The 21763-nt window shown below is 33.8% G+C and overlaps 1 protein-coding gene across 1 annotated transcript in view; it reads right to left on the bottom strand.

Moving 5' to 3' along the window:
• Nucleotides 1-21763, bottom strand: part of LOC133171758 (piezo-type mechanosensitive ion channel component 2-like) — a 75999-nt gene that overhangs the window by 13667 nt on the left and 40569 nt on the right. Inside the window, exons 29-45 of the mRNA XM_061306557.1 lie at nt 21161-21324; nt 20208-20329; nt 20013-20072; nt 19680-19737; nt 19267-19430; nt 16777-16862; nt 16596-16652; nt 15892-16156; nt 15429-15608; nt 15097-15189; nt 14234-14295; nt 3221-3374; nt 3024-3071; nt 2741-2907; nt 1810-1968; nt 724-871; nt 370-555 (exon numbers count right to left, since the gene is read on the bottom strand). Of these exons, the coding sequence (XP_061162541.1) occupies nt 370-555; nt 724-871; nt 1810-1968; nt 2741-2907; nt 3024-3071; nt 3221-3374; nt 14234-14295; nt 15097-15189; nt 15429-15608; nt 15892-16156; nt 16596-16652; nt 16777-16862; nt 19267-19430; nt 19680-19737; nt 20013-20072; nt 20208-20329; nt 21161-21324 (2173 nt within the window). The remainder of the gene's footprint in view (nt 1-369; nt 556-723; nt 872-1809; nt 1969-2740; nt 2908-3023; nt 3072-3220; nt 3375-14233; nt 14296-15096; nt 15190-15428; nt 15609-15891; nt 16157-16595; nt 16653-16776; nt 16863-19266; nt 19431-19679; nt 19738-20012; nt 20073-20207; nt 20330-21160; nt 21325-21763) is intronic.

Below are 21763 nucleotides of genomic sequence, written 5' to 3'. Positions count from 1 at the left end.
TATTCCTGTGTTAAATTTTATTTTTTTTGTTCTGGCCCCTCTATGCCTTGAATCATGAACAAATTTTAAGATATGCTTTAAACACAATACTAAAAGTTTTCATCCAGTTTTTTTTTTCTGAGGCAATGATTGTACAGAAAAAGATCTATTGACAATCCACCTTTATTTTGACCATTACATATATTTATCTCCCCTTGAAAGGATACTTGGTCCTTTCCTTAAAAACTGAATCCCTACACCCAAGAATGTTGCAAACCAAGTTTGGTTGAAATCACATGGAGAGGAAATGTTAAAACTGAGGGACAACAATGAACAACAGACACAGCTGAATGATAAACTTACATCAGCTCACATAAGCCAAAAACTGACCTGAAATCCTCCAATGGCAATAGAAACCGTCACAGCAACTGGTGGGTTACTGACATAAACTGTGTTAGCAAAGGAGAAGATAACCAACGGGAACCAGATAATAAAGATTACGAGAACCAGCAACAATCCTCCAACGCCATACTTAATCAGAGAGCCTTTCTTCTGAGAACGAGGGGTCGGGTATTTCTGTAAAGTTAGAGCTCTCACATAAATATCAAAGCATTTTATTCTATTCTGGATGCATATCTTTACAACAGGATTATCAATTAACAAACTTTCTACATGTAGCTCTGTGTTTCTGTGAGGAAGTAACGAACAAAACTTTGATGAATTGAGTTGTTTATAATGTGTTACCCTTTCTGCCTCCCTCCAGCACTTCAGGACATATATGTTGGCATAGATGTCCTCCATCTGTAGCCAGCTTCCTATTGCCAGGGTAGAGTCTGTCCAGATCCAGTCCATAAGGACCCTCAACTCCAACAGGAAGGGGATGGCCAGGAATCTACAAACAATGAATAAACACATGGGTCTAGTTATATAATAGTGTTGTACTTTGCATGCACTATGCCTAAATAGTAGTCAGGGTTTGACACATGGTGCATGAGCCGGAGGCGAGTGCACTATGTGTCAAACCCTGACTACTATTTAGGCATAGTGCATGCAAAGTACAACACTATTGTAATTATTATGCTGACTGTTGTATAAAAACGACAATATTTTCTCCCTTTCCAATGTTTCATCACCTCTTACATTCATGTTAGTACACCCCTATTATGACGTCACATTGTGCTACATGTACGTCATGATCTTTTGTCTTTAATATTTTGAATGTTCCATGTACAGATAGTTGAGAAATTTAGTTGTGTGAAGGGTAAAAAATTGCAAGATACTATTTTATAAAAATTATTTTGTTTATTTTTTTTTCTTTTAGTGTAAAATCTTTGAAACTAAGTTTATATATATTATAATACAGTGTTATAGATAACGGCGTCTGTAGCGTAATCGGTAGCGCGTCGGACTGATAATCTTGGGGTCGTGAGTTCGATCCCCGGCGTGGGCGCTGTCGGATTTTCTTCAGAAAAAGAAGCCGTGCTCTATTTCGGCATAGTATGCTTACGCTATATAAATCCTTAGACCACTATGTGAAAATAGTTGGGTATTGACTATGTAGAGACAAGCTGACAGGAAGCATAATAATGATCAATAGAGACTTCTTCTCATAGTAAATCTACTGTTCTTCTCAGATTCATAATTCTTGTTGTGGAGAACAAAATATGACAGACTGTAAATTTCAACTTACTAGAGTTCTCAAAAAGTTTAATTAGAAGCAATAAATGCTAGAAGATTTTTACAGTTTTCAAGCACTAATATAAATTTCTACAATAAAGTTATTGTCAACCTATTAATTCCTCAATATAACCATGTTTATACAGTAATTACCCTTTAAAGAGGAACAAGTTGAGATAGTTGTATTTCTTGGTGAGGAAATTCCCAAGTATTCTAGTGGGATAGCTGGATCTTATCTGGTAGGCTGACAACCCAAAGTACAGACACTTAAAGAAGTAAAATAGCTGGGCTGGGGTGTTCTCAGAAAATCTCCTGTAAAAATAACAAAGTACAGGCAATTAAAGAAGTCAAATAGCTGGATAGGGGTGTTCTCAGAAAATCTCCTGTAAAAAATAACTAAGTACAGGCACTTAAAGAAGTAAAATAGCTGGGCTGGGGTGTTCTCAGAAAATCTCCTATAAAAAATAATAAAGTACAGGCACTTAAAGAAGTCAAATAGCTGGGCAGGGGTGTTCTCAGAAAATCTCCTGTAAAAATAACAAAGTACAGGCACTTAAAGAAGTAAAATAGCTGGGCTAGGGTGTTCTCAGAAAATCATCTATTATAAATAATAAAGTATATAAGAGAATTATAAGCAGACAAAAACAATCTTACAAGTAATCATTCTTAAATTCTCTTAAAGCAGCGTTATCTTTATTAAATTCTTATAACTGACCACAGATAGTATTAAATTAAAGTCATATTGTAAAGCTAACACAAAGTGTAGCCACATATGATCTATGAATATTGAACTACAAGCTCCAATTTAAACTGTTCATCTAATCTTGCAACCCCTCCCTTTCCCCAACTAAAGAAATGTCTCTTTGAACAATACATTGAATTTTTGAATGTAAAATTGAATATAAAATTGTTACAAAGCTTATTAATTTCTGCATTTTCTTTTTTTTAATTCTGCTCAAATCTTTGAAAGTCAGATGATGAGAAGCACATTGCAAGTAGAGACACTGAATAAGAACCTCCTTTCTCCTTCTCTAACCCCCCCCCCTTTTCCCCCTTAACTTGGCTAGAAATATGTGGTGCTGACCTTTTTGTGACATATGGCAGGATGAAGAAAAGCCACACATGGATAATTATGACTAGCAGAATCTGGAAGATGAATTTTCCTAGGATGTTCTTCCTCAAATAAAGGGCTCGGTCAACAATGATCAGAATAAACTGAGTCAACAGCATAATCAAGAATGGAACTGGAATCTGGAAAACAGGAGGAACATTTTTTAAAATTAAGCCACTCCTACTTTCTCTTATTGTTTTTTTTTTATAGTTAATTCCTTATATTTACAGAACTATTGATCATCAGGCAGCCTTACCCTGTCCTCCGAGATGTACTCTGTAACATTGTCCCCACCAGAGGTTTGCTAAAATCGAAATGTTATGCAGATCATCTATTCATCATAATCACTTTGTAATGATTAAAACCTTCAGTCAGGAACATGATCTTATTGAGGTGAAATACATGTTGTGATCAAATTACAGAAAGAGTCAAAGAAATCATAAATTTATGTACCTCTGGACCAAATGCCCAGTAACCAAACACAAGAATGAGAAAATTGATGAAGTCACACAAGAACATGGAAGCATACACATCAGTGGTAGCATTGTATTTAGGATCTGTCAGCTGACTGTAGAAACTCTTAAAGGGCTGCAACACCATCTGGAGACTGGAAGTGGAAAACATAATTTTTCATAGTGTTGTAAATACGGTATACCTTAGGGTATGTCATTAATGACACTGGTAATATCAAAGAATTTTTCAAAAATATATTTTTGATATTGTCGATAAAAGGGTAAAATTTGTTCTAAAATTCATTTTAATCTTAGCTAATTTTTTTTTTTAAACCAGAAGTCTCTGACGAGACTACCTCTACTGTTATGAACTTTTAACAAAGGAACTTGAAACTATGCAAAAGCAATAAACAGAATAATGATCCTCGGTTTAGTCTTGAAATCAAATACCAATACAAAGAATTATGTATTATATTGTGGTCTACCGGGTGCCAAGTAATACTGAAATCAGACCAAAACTGTTGGAGTACCATTTTTAAAGAATTCACAGAAATTTCTATTTTTAGTAACCATGGCAACGCTGCTCATTGAAATCAAAAACCAACAAAGAGACTAATGTACCTTAGTGTAATCTACTTGCGTGCCAAATTGTATTGAAATTAGACAAAACTGTAGGAGGAGTAGCATTTTAAAAGAATTTCACATAAATTTTTATTTTTAGTAACCATGGCAACACTATTTATCAAAATAAAAATAAACAGATAAAAAGAAATTTTATATCTTAGTGTAGTCTACTTGTGTGCCAAGTTTGATTAAAATTGGAGCAAAACTGTAGGAGGAATAGCATTTTAAAAGAATTTCACAAAAAAACCATGGCAACACTGATCAAAGAAATCAAAAATCAATAAACAGAATTATGTATCTTAGTATAGTCTACTTGTGTGCCAAGTTATATTCAATTTGGAGCAAAATTTAATAATTTGACGAGACTTACCTTGGTTAAGTTGAAGTCAGATTGTAATTCTATGAGTCATTATAATTACTGTAGGGATTATGTGAGATAGTAGTACGCATGTGCAACCTCAGTCTTCAAACTTAATCATTTGGTCATAATGTAATCATTTTGTCAATGTACATAATTACCTAAATTATTATTACTTTTTGAATTATTGGTCTGATATGTATGAATATCTGAAAACCCTGTGCAGGAAGTGGTGGGAGGCACATAATCCCTACAGTAATTATAATGACTCATAGAATTACAATCTGACTTCAACTTAACCAACTGAAGGTAAGTCTCGTCAAATTTTTAAATTCTATTTCATCATAATTACTTCCGGAATTATGTGAGACTTCAAAGCGCATTATGATCAAATGTTTCAAATCACAAGAAAAATACATGATCATAATACTATTCTACTTACTGAGAACTTGTCTCCCACTCTAATTTTTCTTGCAAAGCACACCTGAAGCAAAACTTTCTTTTTCAACAATAATGTCTTTTTCATAGAATTTGGAGAATGTTGTAGCATTAGTCCACCCAGCCTTCCTTAAAATTTCATCTACTGGCACAGCTGCCGATTTTGCTTTTGACACTGAAGCAGATCTTACACTGTGCGATCCAAATACATCTGTATTAACCCCAGAAAGTTTCATCACCATTTTGATCCATCTGGACACTGTGTCTCTCGTAACTGCCTTATGAGGTTTAACATAACTTAATAAAAGTGATTGTTCTCCATTTCTAATAGGTGCTGTCTTTAACAAATATTCCTTCACCACAACGTATATACAAAGTCTCCTATCTGGAGGGTGTGCTTTCATATGTACAACAGGCATTTTATAACCCGGTCCACATTGCTTTAGCAGTCCGGAGTATTCAAATATGTATTCATTAAAGCACTTTTTCATATTATTTACAGAAATAAGATGAATTGACTGAGCTCGTGCAGCATTTGTTAAAGCAATTAACATTACCAGTTTCAATGTTAATTGTTTCAAACTTAAAGTCTTTACAGGAGACCATTTCTTCAACTGTCGTAGAACTAAAGATACATCCCATGTTCCAGAATATTTGGGTTTAGTTGGTCTAATGTTATAAACACCTTTCATATATCTAATAACAAGAGCATGGGATCCAACACTGGTTCCATCTAATTTTATGCCCAATGCTGACAAAGCCCCCCGAGCGGTATTGAGTGAACTGTAACTCAATCCATTTTCAAAAAGTAAAGTCAAGAATTCCAAAATATTATTTATAGATGGTGAAACTGGATTAATTTTCCATTCAGAGCAGTACTGAAACCATCTTTTGATGAACGTTTGATATTGTTTTTTAGTACCGGTTCTCCATGATGCCATAATAATGGAGGTAGTTGTTTTTGAAAATCCAAAATTTCTGTAAGCTCGCCGGACACTTGGCATGCAATCAAGGTCATTTTTTCCCACAGAGGATGAGTCTCCTTTTTGTGAGGGTTTAGAAGTAGATCCTTCCTTCTCGGAAGTAATAATGGATTCTTGACTATACTTTTCATTAATCCTGTGAACCAAGTCTGAGTGGGCCATAATGGGGCAATGATAATCCCTCTTGCCCGGTCTTCCCGAATCTTCTTGATGCACAAGCCCATCAAACTAAAAGGTGGAAAAATATAAACATAATCAAAAGTTCTCCAATTCAATGGAAATGCATCAACATAACTACATTCTGGATCTTGTTTCCATGAGCAAAACACTTCAACTTGTGCATTGAGTCTTGATGCAAACAAATCTATATCTGGACAACCTAGCTTTGAACAAATTTGTAAGAATATATCATGGTCTAATTGCCATTCCACTTGATCATTGAATTCTCTGGATAATTTGTCTGCTTCTATGTTATTTTTCCCTGGAATATGAGAACACTTCAACCAAATGTTTCTCTTAGTACACCATTCCCATATTTCCACTGCAAGTTTATTGCAAACTTGAGATTTTATGCCACCCATATTATTAATATAACTAATGGCAGTAGTATTATCTGATAATATTCTTACATATTTGTTTTTCACAATATTCACAAATGATCTCAAAGCAAAGTAAATTGCAAGCATTTCTAAGTAATTTATGTGATTCACTTTTTCTTCTTCTTTCCATCTTCCACCAGTTCTGATATTATCTTGTGTGCATATTGCTCCCCAACCTAACAAAGATGCATCAGTTTGAATAGTAATCTCTGGGTTACCTCTAGAGATAAGTCTTATCTGAGAATGAATATTGGAACACCACCAACTTAGTTCTTCTTTCATTTTTATAGTGATTGGCATTAAGGAATCAAAATTCCCTTTAGTTTCTTTTAAATGCTTTATTTTCTCTGTTTCTAGCAATCTGTAATGTAATTTTCCTAATTCTGTAGCTGAGAAACTCGAAATAATCAGTCCAATGACTCGAGCTACAGTTCTTATTTTAGCGCGATCTTTATTCATTAAACACTTGCATTCTTCATAAATAATGTCTTTCTTCTCCTTAGCCAATTCAATAGTCATTCTTTCAGAATTTATTACATTTCCCAAAAATGTGATACACTTCTTGGGTTCAAATTGACTTTTCTTTCCATGAATCACAAAACCAAATTTTTCAAGATATTCTCTTGTGATGTTCACATTCATTCTACACTCATCAATAGTATCTCCAAACAGTAAAACATCATCAATGTAAGTCATGCTAAGATAACCTAATGTTCTAAGCTTTGCAAAGATTGGTTTGAGAACCTTTGTGAATATTCTAGGTGCTGATGACAAACCAAATGGTAAGCAGGTATATTGAAATATTTTCCCTTTCCATCTAAATCTCAAATATTTTTGATGCTCCATTGCTATTGGAATTGTATGATAGGCATGTCTTATGTCAATTGATGCCATAAAACAATTTTCCTTGACCAGATTTACTGCAGATTCAAAAGTATCCATCTTGAAATGATGGTATACTACATATTCATTTAGATTTTTTAAATTAAGAATAACTCTGTATTCCCCATTTTTCTTTGGTCTAACAAATATAGATGACAGAAATTGATCTGGTCCAGGAATTGCCTCAACAATAGCTCCCATTTTTAATAAACTCTCAATTTCTTGATCTATCACTTCAGATTCTACTGAATTAAATTTAGGTTCATACAAATTACATTTTGTTGGAGCTACATCATCTACAAATTCTATTTTACAGTTTTCAACTAGTCTGTAATACATTTTTATCTGATGTAATTTTTTCCCATTCTTTGGAAAAATATTTCAATCTACCTGCATAAAATTCAACACTTTTCTCACTAACCTCATCATTTATTGAGTCTTGCTTTTCTGTTGAGTGTTGCTCTTCTTGGAGTTTTTTGGATAAAATTGTCCACTAACTCCACCACTGTTTCTGTTCGAATATCCGTAATTTGGATTATATGCAGAATTGCTATAATTTCCACATCCTCTTGGTCTGCGACCTCTAAATCTTCCTCTCATTCGACCTCTGAATGATCCTCCTCTGTTATTGTACTGCAGCTTATGACCAATCTTACTGCAATCTTCAATTTCTTTTGCCGTTTTTTAAATATCGTCACCAAATAACCATGACGTATAAGGTACAGTTTGTGCACACAAATGCAAGTATTCATATCTCAATTCAGGCTTGATAAGCTCTCGTCTTGTCATGTTCACTTGTCTATTTGCATGTCCAAAGAGTGCTAAACTATCATTGCATTCATCTATTATCTTTCCCAATTTTGTTTTATGTGAATCATCCAATTCATTCTCCAAGTCTGCTAATTTGTTTACAACTTTGGCCAAGATAATGGAACCTTTAACAACAGAGGTTTCGATGTTTTGCATTTTTCTATCAATAGTTTTTGCTTCTTGTGATATAATATCCCAAACAAGTTGGTTTGTCTTCACAACTTTTAGGCCTTTCCAGTTTTCTGGTCTTGCATTGTTTTCATCTTTAATCAGATCTGAATATTGATCTTCATTCATTCCATTTCTAAACAAATCTGTTATGTTTGTAGCCAAAGTCTCATCTATTTTCACATCACACACTTCTCTGCTCTTAAATCTTTTGCTCATGTTCATAAAACGACTTGTATTTTCTTGAACAGCTTCTGTGTCCAACTGATCACTCCTCCTTTTCCCAGAAGTATTATCTGGATTTTCAACATTATCATCAGTACGCTGAATATTACTACAACTCTCGTCATATGCTTGATCATCATCGTAACATTCGTAATCATCACAGTCTTGAAATTCGTTTTCTATTCTATTGACTTTGTTATTCAATGTGCCAATAATTTCATCATGTTTTTTCTGGTTTTCAAGTATTGTAGTCAATATACCCATAATTTGACTATCGTTTTGTGTATTATCACTATCGGCTTTGTTATGGACATCGGCCACAACTTTCATAGATTTTTTCGTTCCGCTGGACCTTGTACTTGTAGCACTTACCGTAGTACCAACAGAACTTCCGTGTTTCTTAGTTTTTGTTCCCTGAACCTCAGTTTTATTCTTTTTGGTAACCTCGTTACCCTTGAATGTTTCGTCTGTTGTCTTTTCTGTATCTATTTCTTCCTCAAAGCTAGTAGTGCTACGTAATTGTTTCTTTTGAATCATTTGTTCCGCCATTTTTACTACTTTATCATAAAGAAGTCGTAACACCGCTTTATGGTAGTCGTAAAAACAAAACTCCTCGAGTTTTGTAAACTAATAAACGTGTCTAAAAATTACCAGTAACAATACCAAGTAATTACAAAATATGAGTTAACCACGTTAACCCAGACACGAAACGTACCACACTGAGGTTGCACATGCGTACTACTATCTCACATAATTCCGGAAGTAATTATGACGAAATAGAATTATAGGAGGAGTAGCATTTTGAATAATTGTTTACTGACAGACAGACAGACAGATGGACTATGGACACCTTACCATCTCATAAGCTCTTCTGATCTCTGACCATTAGAGCTAAAAATTAGGGGCCCTCTACACACTAGTGAAAAATGTTTTTTGGGAAATTGAAAACATTTATATAGTGTGGAGTAATTGTTGCTTTAGAGTTTGTCTATTCCATTTTAATCATAGAGTACCATGCAGGAAAATATTCAAAATGATTGATGAACATAAATCATATTGCTTACTTAATGAGGAAAATAGATGTAAATAAATAATCAATTTAATCAAATGTTAAGCAATAATGTTTGAAATGACAAATTGAGTAATACTTTGAAGATTTCAATTTATTGCCCTTGATATGGCTTATAGTGGAGGATAATGATTTGATTTTTTGTTTGTCTGCGTGCTATTTTGTCTGTGTGTAATACTTTAGTTTCTGGATATCTCAGAAAGTCCTTTTAATTAAGTTTTTTCTTCATTCTTAGTTGCTCTGATAGAAATGGTTACTAGTTGCTAATACTCGCTATAGTATAGATTGGTTGCTGAGCTATGCTTAAGTAGTTGTTTTTGGGTTTTCCCATTTATATTTAAATTAGTTTTGCTAACACAATGATAAAGAATATTCAAGCATACAGTTGAACTTTGGTATCTCGAACACTGATATTTCGAATACCATGGATATGTCGAAGTGATTTGGAAATCCCAACCACTTATTCTTTAAGTATTTTACCCCTGACATCTCGAATCCTCAGATATTTAGAAGTTTTTTCTCGGTTCCATCGAGTTCGAGATAACAAGGTTTTTGACTGTACAGTCACAGTCATTTAAGTTGCAATGTAAAGATTTTGTTTGTTAGGCCAAAGTTTTTATTTTTTTTGGTTTACGATTTTCTGTCTCAAAAAAATGCATTGGGTGGTCGAAAAATAAAAATAAAAATAATTTTGGATTCAACAATTTCATTATAAAATAACAGCAATGTTTATTTTAATATAAATAATACACGTCAATAGTACTTTTAAGTTTTATTGTCTAGATCACATAACTCTTTTTATTTAATTTTAATTCATTTCTAACTTTAGACTGAATGTCATTTTCATTTACATATAGTTCTGATTTTTGTTTGTCAATCAGTGCTTGGTTCATGATGTTCAACATTTTGTGCTCTTCAGTGATATGTGATGTGTTATAAACCTTGGTATCCCCACAAACTAGAAATAAGGATCCAAATTCAAGTTAAATTTAGATTGAAGAAAAATACAATTGAAGTGTTTAACAATATTAAAAGTAATTGACGTTGAAATAAAGGTTATAATAATTTGATCATGCAGCTATCAAATTTAATGTTCAACCTGCGGCAAAAAAGCCTAATAATTTCTCAATCAAGTCCCTCTTTAAATGTTTGTTATGTACCTGTACAGTAGGCAATGCTCATTATTTATTAGTAATTCAAAGGACTTTAATCTCAATTGAGTATGAAATTTGCAAAGATTTGTATATTGAATTTACTTCTATAAAGTAACAAATGTTTTATACACATTTGAATTTATCCAGTGAAATACCAGTCAACGTTGCTTCAACTATTAAGATGTATCTCTCAACACTAAACTGGCCTAACTATTATCCATGGATTTATCAGCCTATTTTGGGAAACACCATTTTTGGGGAATTGGGAAAAAATTATCGGCTGTTTGATGAAATTGCAATTTTTTTTTTAAATGTTGCTTAAATCATGTACTCAGGGGTAATTCATTTAACATTTCAGCACGAACTCTAATTTGGGCAACCAAATGACAATTAAATATGATCCATCTTATTCGTACAAAATCAATTATGAATAATAGACTAATAAAAGTAAAATGGACTTCAATGAGTATAAAGCATTTATACAACTTGGGTAGTACATGTACATGTGTGTATGAGATTTCAATTTAGATCATTATAGTATCTGTTTCTGGAGATTATAAACCTCCTGCAAAAAATTATACTAAGTACGCATTTTCTAAAAGTCCTCTTTTAATATGTATTAATGCATTGAAAATATATTTTTCTAACTGAAATAATGCCTAAAGTCCTTACCATTAACTCGCAGATCAAATGAGTAGGTGGAAATAACTTAATAAATCTATATAATTACACAATATCATCATTTTTAGAAAAACAGAGGAAATTCGGATTAAAAGTTGGCGATGTTTTTACAGTGTTTTTAAACATGTGTTATGACTGTAGCTTTGCTAAATGAGTTAAAATTACAGACAATCTGACAATTTTACTTAGTGTTTTCCCAAGATAATTAAAAATAAAAGCATTGTTCACCAATTGAGAAAAAATACTGCCAAATTGGGAAAAACTGAACTCATTTTCAATTGGGAATGGGCCGAACTTCGGCCCCTGAGAAGGCACTGATAAATCCTTATTATCTATAGGTGTATCCGTGTCTGCTAGGTCAATCAGGGTTGGGCATACACTCTTCAATATTACGGTATGAATTTAGCCAATTGAGACATTGCAATTGGAGAAAGGGATCATTTATCCAAGATTTTATTCACTTTTCCATGCAGAAAAAGTTCTTTAAGTGTGTGTCATTGCTTTCAGTGAGGAATTACCTTGTTACATGACAGAGCCGCCATTTTTGGTTAGCACATGTGTTTATTTACGGTCACCTAAATGTTTGTAAAGGTCTCATATATTTGTAAGCGCTTATTTGACTAAGATGCATTCTAAAATTTAAAACCCACCAGTTCAGCTGAGAAAAATCCGGAAAAATATGTCGGAAAAAGACATTATTTTTATTTTCATGATTTGTGAAAATTAGGGTCGGCGGAATCGTAAACCAAGTGAAAAAAAAACTTTGGCCTTATCAATTCTCAAAACTATTAAATAATAAATCCAAGAGCTTTCAACAATGTTATTACATGCATATGACTGATTGCTAGGCAACAGGAGCCTCAGAACAATAAAATAAAGTTAGAATTGTAAAGTCAAACACCCATCTTTGAATACAATTAATATTGAAATCTGAAAGGGGCCAAAAAAGCCCTTACTGCACTTAGTTCTTTGTACAAACTGAGAATTTTCTTTACAATATCCCTCCAACACAAGAACTAGTGGACCATAAATCTTATTTCTAGCCAACTTTGAGAGCAGTTTATTTTAAATTGAATATTATACAACTTGCACTGCTTAATTCAAATATGTTATAAAAAATAAATTGCAATTGGTAATTTTAATATTAGAGGTTCTGACCAAATTTCCTCAAATGCTGACAAGTGACATACCTTAAAAATGCATTTGTCTCTAGATCCGAATGCAAATACCTATTTATCAAATGGTGTCAAATCAGTCTCAATACCTTTTTATCATAAAACCTAGTACCAACAATTTTTTTTATCATATTATTATGTGGTGTCAAATAGTCTCACCGATAAACATTATACTCATATCAAAATATCTGCACAATTTTCAGAAGTCAATGATATAGCAAAGCAAAAACAATTCTAATTGTAGAAGACAATTTAGGTAGCTGACTGGTGTTTTCATTGTACAATATTTTGTGCTGTATAGTGCAATACAGCGTATTTACAATTTTAATGAAATTATTTTAATATCATTTATCAAATTTAACAGAATTAAACATAAAGATGAGAAAAAAAAAAAAGATTTTTAAACACATTTCCTGTATATTCCTGTGTAAAACTTTGACCCCCTCTTGTGGCCCTGCCTTAACCTTGGGGATATGATATGAACATACTTGAATCTAGAGTATGTAATGAAGCTTTCAGATAAGTTTCACCTTTTCTTGCCCAGTGGTTCTTAAGAAGTAAATTTTTAAAAGATGCCACAAAATTTTCACGAATTCTTAATTATCTCCCCTTGAAAGAGGGCTTGCACTTTCTGTGAACAAAAATAAATCCCCTTCACCCATGGATGCTTTATGGCGAGTTTGGTTGAAATTGGCCTAGTGGTTCTTGTGAAGAAGTCAAAAAAAATGTGAAAAGTTTACAGACAACAGATGGGCGCTGCACACTCTTTGATAAGAAAAACTCACTTGAGCCTACGGCTCAGGTGAGCTAAAAACTCTATGTAAAAGAAGGGTTATAGTTACAAAAGAATGTACATGCTCCAAACTTATACCAATGAATCATCTGTAAAATGAAGGTCAGATCCAGCATCTGAACCAAGTCTGGTAATGTGCATCTAGAAAAGATGCATCATCAATGCAAGTTTAATAACCATAAAACATTTAGTTACTTGGGACCTGCTCTTAAACCTTTAACCTGGTCATTCATCTGGAAAATGCAAGTCAGATCCAACATTGAAAGCAGGTATGGTAGTGTGCATCCCTAGATGTAACATATATGCAAGTTTCTTCTCTATAGCGCTAGAATAAACCTGCTTCAAAAATTCTAACCTGGTCATTCATCTGGAAAATGTAGGTCAGATTCAGCATCTAAAGCTAGTCTGGTAGTGCACATCCCTTGATGTATCATCCATGCAGGTTTGTCACCATGGAGCTTATGGTTACTTACAAATGAATTGTTCCAAAATCTTTACCCTAATCACTCATCTGGAAAATGTAGGGCAGATCCAGCAACTAAAGCTAGTCTGGTAGTGTGCATCCCTAGATGCATCATCCATGCAAATTTGGTCACAATAGGGTTACAGTTACTTAAGAATGAACTTGCTCCAAAAACTTTATCTGGTCATTCATCCAGAAAATGAAGTCAGATCTAGCATTCAAAGGTAAACTGGTAGTGTGCATCCTAGATGCATCATTCATGGAAGCTTGTTCACCACCAAATGGCTTATAGTTACTTCAGAATAATCCTACTCCAAAAAATTTAACCTCCTCCAAAAACGAGAAGTCATTCCTTGGCTAAAATTATGACCCTTCGGAAAAAAGTATGTTTACAGTACTTGGAAAGACACCTGCTCAAAAAAGTTTAACCTTGGACACCAACTGTATTACAAAAGCTCCCCAAACTTTGTTGAGGTGAGCTTCATAGCTCAGGTGGCTCCCTTTGACAGAATTCCTATCCATAATTCAATTCCTTGTTCAGTCATTTCTACAGACCCTACAGGAATCCTGTAGATGAGTTTCAATACTATACCTTGGACCATCATCTTCATCACTGTCATGTGTAGTCATGCTGCTTTCTATGGGTTTGGCTTCCTAAAATATTTCAAATTTTTAAGTAATAATTTACATGATTGTATTTGAACTACGAAATATTTGATAAGTGTTTTTTTTTATGCAGCATTTTAATATTGCCTCTTCTATGGTATACTTCTAGATACTGCAATGCATTTTTAATTTTATCCTTTGATTCCAAACTAAAGTTTAACCCCAGCCTAATGCCCTACCTCCTGGACTGGTGTAGTTGGTACAGATAAACTAAAGTTTAACCCCAGTCTAATGTCCTACCTCCTGGACTGGTGTAGTTGGTACAGATAAACTAAAGTTTAACCCCAGCCTAATGTCCTACCTCCTGGACTGGTGTAGTTGGTACAGATAAACTAAAGTTTAACCCCAGCCTAATGTCCTACCTCCTGGACTGGTGTAGTTGGTACAGATAAACTTAAGTTTAACCCCAGCCTAATGTCCTATCTCCTGGACTGGTGTAGTTGGTACAGATAAACTAAAGTTTAACCCAAGCCTTATGCCCTACCTCCTGGACTGGTGTAGTTGGTACAGACAGATTAAAGTTTAACCCCAGTCTAATGTCCTACCTCCTGGACTGGTGTAGTTGGTACAGATAAACTTAAGTTTAACCCCAGTCTAATGTCCTACCTCCTGGACTGGTGTAGTTGGTTCAGATAAACCAAAGTTTAACCGCAGCCTAATGTCCTTCCTCCTGGACTGGTGTAGTTGGTACAGATAAACTAAAGTTTAACCCCAGCCTAATGCCCTACCTCCTGGACTGGTGTAGTTGGTACAGATAAACTAAAGTTTAACCCCAGCCTAATGCCCTACCTCCTGGACTGGTGTAGTTGGTACAGACAGATTTTCCTCCACTTTATCCAGATCAGCAGAGATAGAATCAGCATCCTTCCACAATCCATATCTCTGAATAATAATTCCAAATCACTCATGAAGAGATCACACAAAATTCTATACTTCAACAATCCATAAATAATATAATAAAATGAATAAAAATAATAATTCCAAAGTAGTCAACTGACTACACACAAATCTTTTTTTCCTGATTGTGAATATTTTCTTTATCATCTGAAACATTTTTAAGAATAATCAATATTGTTTGGACATCTAAATTTGAAATCCACTATAGCTGAGACTTTTCTCACCTTAAGGACAGATCTGTGTATGAACAAAGCCAATAGAAGCACCAGATCAGCTGTCACAAACCCGTCTTTCTTCTCGATACCAATGATACGGGGAGGCCAGAAAGGGTCCGTATTTATGTCTGTGTTATTATTCCATGAGAAAAATCCAAACTGGAATAAGTACTTCACAACAACCACAGCCTGAAAGATAGCAGGGATTACATTAAATTGTGTTAACTATTGCAAAGCATCCCTCTCAAAGGGACAAAAATAAATAAAAAATACACTAACTTTGTTCAGGGAAGAGGTTGAGAGAGGAATAACAAAGTAACAATTGAAATGACACACAATTGTGAAAATACTGAATTTACATGAGAGCATAGCTTCAGTGCAATTAACGTTACAGAAGTTCACAACCTAACACAGAAGTATGAATCATCCAAACATTACTATGGAGCATACTTATAATATAGACCAAAGTTACCTCTGTGTAAGTGATGGCTGTAATCCAAAAAGTCTTGGATGGGCGTGGCACGGACAGCATGCCCCACAGGAAGACCATGAGGGGGAGAGGGAGGGACAGCAGACTGCAGTACAAGATCTGGTTCAGAATCATCAGGAAGTAACACACAAGCTCAGACCGTGACACCACTGCGTAGTACGTGGCTTCAAACAGTAGGTAGACTTTGTTCTTGTTGGTCTCAAACTTTGTGGAGGGTTTACCCTGTAATCCACCATCCACTGCATCTCTGACAAAGAAAAATGACATTCTTAACAATACTGTAAACCAGTTTTCATTTAAGAGAACTTTATTTTCACATAATTAAATGAGACATCTGATCGCAAAATTTTAATCTTGGATATATTTGTATTATCAAGGATTATATACAACAATAGCCAGATTTCTTAAAGTTTTGTCTTGCTTATGAATATCATATGAGTAACTCATGAAAATAAGATACATGTAAAGCTAAAGATTGCTGATGTAAAGTAAGTTTTGCTACAGGGGTTAAAAATGTGTACATTTTACAATTTCCTTGCAGATTTCTCATCAACAAAACTTTGATAAAAATAAACTTTGAAATTATCAGATGAATATTATACTAAGGCTCTATAGTATAATTACATTGGTTTTTAATTCATAATTCAAAACTACATCAGAAAGGACAGTAATTTGAGACTCCCTACCCTCCAGTTTCCTCAGTGGTGACTATACTGATCTCTGTCATATCAACTCCATCTCTACTACAACACAAAACACACAGTAAACCGTAGGCTTCTTATAATTTACTTATGCTACCTACATATAAATACAACGTTAACTGTAAATCAAACAAATGTCAGCATAAGTAAGAGATCAATATCATACCTGGTCCCGGACGGCCCTGTGGTTCCATCCTCTGGTATGTCTAGACTGACAGTCTCATCTTTGACTTTAGGTCTGGCTTTGTTTTTCTGTAGAAAACAATGGAACAATAGTAAACCTGAAGGATTAAATGCAACTGGAACTGTCCTACTAGGACTAGCACACACCCCTCCTCCTTTGAAAAAAGATTTCAACTTTATCTCCAAAGAATTTTACTTTTTTATTTCTTTGACAGAACCTTTAAGGAAGCGATTGCAAGGGTCCATGAAAAAAAATCCGCTCAATGAATTTTTCTCATTTTTACATATAATTTGCCTTACGTTAATGGTATCATAATATGAAAATTTCAACCATGGTCATCAGGTTATAAGGATGATATGGTTGCCATGGTAACCACATTTTTTCAATATTTTGATATTTATGAGGTGAAATTTTATATATCCATACAGGTATCAAAATTGAAACAAAATAAAAAAATTCCACTAGATATTAAATAATATGCTTTATATTCAATGAAAATAAAAATTGTATTGGAAACTATTGATAGATGTAGTAATCCCACCGCTGCTTTGGGGAGTATTCATTGTAAATTTGCAGTAATATTTTCACCTCAAGAGGAGTTCTCAAAGTCTTGACAAAAAATTACCCAATGAATTTTCCAAAAACAAATATATTTTGTACAAATTATTATAAGTGACTTATGGTTAAAATATGAAGTAAGGTCATCATGCATGCACATTCATTTTGAAGCTACCTGCATTTCAATACCCCCCCCCCCCTTCCTAAAATATTATAAGATTTCATAAATTTTTGTATGATGGTTTGCTGCTGAACCTTAAATATGTATAGTTTGTAAAAAGACTAAAGAAAAAACAATATGTATAGATTAATAAATAATTTTTTTTCTGAAAATCTTGCCTTTGCTGCTCATTTTATATGTAAATCAGAATAACAAAAGTAAAAAAAAAAAATAGAATCATATACTCAAAAAAATAACAACATGCACATTTGTTTATTTTTATTTTCCCGTCTCATTTTTATATAAATATATATATTCTAAACCAGTACACAGTCGTCCAAGGGGCAAATTGTTCATGCGCTGAACAAACATCGAGGTCTCTGCACTGTGACCTGGAACGGGGGGGGGGGGGGGGGGGGGGGGGGGGGGGGTTGTTAGACACCTGTCTGAACATATTGAATGAATAGGGGTTATTTCATAGAACTTGTATCTGCAATAAATATATAAAAACCCTAATATCTTATTTCGCAACATACAGTGATTTGCTATTTAATATTTACATTTGCAAATATTTTTCCTTCATATTCTTCGCATCATTTTCTCATGAACTAGGTACATGAGTACATGAGGGAGCAAGGATATCTCCATTGTGATGTCATAATTCCACACTTGACGTCAAAACTAGAAACTTAGTTTCAAAAATAACTGTTGAATGACATAAATTTGCGTCGCTTCGTGCTTATGCACTTCAAAAAATATGCCGGTGTGAAGCGTCTTTGTTCATGTCCTTGTGAATTTTCAAAAATTATTATTTTAAAAATTATTTTTTGCTAGATTTGTGAAAACTTGCAAAAAGAAACTTTTCTTTTCTGTCAGAAGAAGTGTGTTCAGTTTCAATTTTTTTTTTTTCAATTGAAAATACGATGCATAAAACAGTATACAACAAAATGATTACACAACATATGCAGCGATGATTCAATGTTTACATGGCCTATGTAAGTATTGAAAAGCTAGAGAAGATCTTATAGAGGAAAACAAATTTTCTCTGCAATCTTAAAAAAAAAAGATGTTCATGTCCAGCATGCAACCTCAAACTAGTCTATATATATCAAAATCGCATTCGTTCATCTGTTCATCCATATTCATTAATCACTGAGAAAATCACGCCTTCTGAAGTTTCTAGGAAATGAATATATACGTTGATGTAGATCCAATAGTAATTTCTAATATTTTAATTAATTAAAACAAGAGGACATAAAGATCCAGATATAACTTCATTTTATTAATGAGATAGATTTCAATGTTCAGAACTATATATACAAAAGCTAGACGTGTCAAAACAAAACACGTATATGAAAAAATCTGCGTCGACGCTCCCCAACACTCTGCAGCGTTACGTCCTATTCTTTCTCTGTTCATGAAATGTTGCCACAAGGACTTTTTGTCATTGGCGCAATCACATCACACCCCTTATTCCAGAAATGGTTACCGTGAACTTTCTTTTTTTAAACATCACAAGAGTCGATCACGTGATGCCTTGCAATCGCTTCCTTAATAGGCCATAACTTATTTGACAAATAACAGTAAAAGAATGTGTATATATTCAAACACGAAGTGGGACGTCCACTGGTTGAAAAAAATGTGTTTTAGATACAAAATGGACAAAACATTCTCAGACAGACAAAGGGATATTGTGATTCCATTATAACCATGATTATTTGTGTTTGAGAGAGAGATACAGACGGAGAACTGACCTGGATTTTCTCCTTCTGATGTTTCATTTCCCGCTCCAGTTTGGAGGCCACCAGGCGGTGATTCTTTGAGATGTCATTAAATTTGTCTATTATCCAATCAGCCAACTGCTCCAATAACTTTTGAATCAATTTAAAGATATATTTGACTTTTTCTACTTTGGATTCTGAAAAATAAGGAGATTGGACTTAAAAGAATGTTATACATTTATATTTACACTGGTCTCAGATTTTCTTAATATGAATTGAATAAACTATTACTTCAAAACTTCTCTCTGTCTCTTGTGATAAATCGAATAATCTTTTCTAAGAATCTGTTGTGTCATCAGGTTAGGATGTAAAATTCAAATTTTCATTGAATGTTAACTTCAATCAGTGAAATCAATAAGGAACAAAAAGTTTTTTCTTCTTCATACCATATTCTTCTTCTTTCTCCTCCTCTGTGACTGCTTCACCTTGCTCACTATCTTCTTCCTAATAAGATAAATTTACACAAATTTAATGTTTCTTTGCCAGTCACCAGGTACTTACCCACATTAAGTCAAGGCATGACTTGTTCAGGGGTCATAAATAATCTTGTATCAAGTAGGAATTTCCAATGTTTCTGTTACACACAGTCACGATTCAGATACTAATTAATTGGAAAGTTAGGACATGTGTGACACTTATAAATCTCAAAATCCTTTTTTAAAGAGAGGGGGATAGAACTGAATGTTTTCTGATTTTTTTCTCTTTTACTAAAAGTATACCTCTTCTTCTGCTTGTTCCACAGCAGCTTTAGGACCAGATTCTATTGCTGTGGAAATCAACTACAAAGACAAGGAAAAGTATCTACAAGCAACAACCTAGAAATAGTGTAATTCATTGCAAAACTTTCCATGGAATGATTAACGTTTCTCATAACAAAATAATCTGAGGACACAATTTTGAATTCTTCTATTCACCTTCATAGGATCTGCCTTGCCCTCATCCTCTTCCTCAGAATCTCCTCCGATGGTAATACTGGTAGGGTCCTCACCATGTACATCATAGTCATCGAATAGATAGTAGTCTCCAGAACGGATAGCTATAATGTCATGATACAACAATTACAGTGACATTAGGGTGCCATGATTTGAACAAACATAAATCTGAACCTGAGAATGCTTTCATATAAATATGACTTATCCTGGCCTTGTTGTTTTTGAGCAGAAGATTTTCTAAAGATTTGTTCTATATATTCCCATGTAAAACTTTCATCTCCTCTTGTGGCCCCATCCTACCTTTGAGGAGCAATGATCTGAACAAATTTGAATCTACACTACCTACTATGCTTCCAAATTAATACGAATAAATATGGCTTTGCTTTTCTTGAGAAGATGATTTATAAAGATCTTTCATACATACTCACATGCAAACCTTTGATATTCCATTGTGGCCCTAACTTATCCCAGGGGTCATTTGAACAAAATTGAATCAACACTATGTTAGAAAGCTTTCACATAAGTTTCAACATTTCTGGCCTAGTGGTTCCTAAGAGGAAGATTTTTTAAGATACCCATCCTAGTTTTGTCTTTTCTTGATTATCACACCTTTAAAGAGGACATGGCCCTTTTTTTTAAAGATACTTGAATCCCCTTAACCCAAAGATGCTTTTAGGTAAATTTGATTGAAAATGATCAAGTGATTCTGGAGAAGAAGTTGAAAATGTGAAAAGTTTACAGAAGGACAGATGGACAGAGAGTCAGATGACATGTGATCAGAAAAGCTCACTTGAGCCTTCAGTTTAGGTGAGCTAAAAAGTCATCAGAATTATCTTTTTTTTTTCAACTTGAAATGGTATTACATATGAATTTCTTTATTTACTCACCACTCATAGATTAGCATTTTATACTAGCACTTGGGAAGAAAATTTTACCTTGAAAATGTTCATCTGGCTCCATAAAATTTCTTGTGCTTCCTTGAAATTTCTTCTGGCGGAGAAACTCCATTTTCTTTTTGATATTCTCTAGGACTTTTCTCTCATCCTCCCTCTGTTCCTGGACTCGAGTTATCAGGATCTCGTTTATGAGTTGAGCTCCTCTGAGAAAAACAAAAGGGATGTCATTCACAAATAGGACACCCTCCTCTCAGGCTACATGTAACCAATACAGAGTTAAAAAATTAATGAATTCAATGAATTAAATAGAGCCACCAACATTGCTTCACAATCACAAATCTTTATACAGTTGAACTTCTCAAACACTGATATCTCAAATACCATGGGTATGTCGAAGTGATTTGTTAGTCCCAACTGCTTATTCCTTAAGTGTTTTACACTAGATATCTCGAATCCTCAGATGTCTCAAAGTATTTTCTCAGTCCCATTAAGTTCGAGATAACAAGGTTTGACTGTACTTATATAAATTTCTGATAAAATTCTTCAAAATAAATATACTAGTATTCTATATTGATAAAATGTTATTACACAATGTAATTCTTATCATGAAAAATGTCAAAGTTAAAGCTGACCTTTAAAACT

The sequence above is a fragment of the Saccostrea echinata genome, unplaced genomic scaffold (assembly GCF_033153115.1).
Source record: "Saccostrea echinata isolate AGI-Se365-2 ecotype Australia unplaced genomic scaffold, CSIRO_AGI_Sech_v1 ptg000054l, whole genome shotgun sequence".
Classification (NCBI taxonomy): Eukaryota; Metazoa; Mollusca; class Bivalvia; order Ostreida; family Ostreidae; genus Saccostrea; species Saccostrea echinata.
Note: the sequence above shows the minus strand (reverse complement) of the source record. Positions and strands in the feature narration are given on the sequence as shown.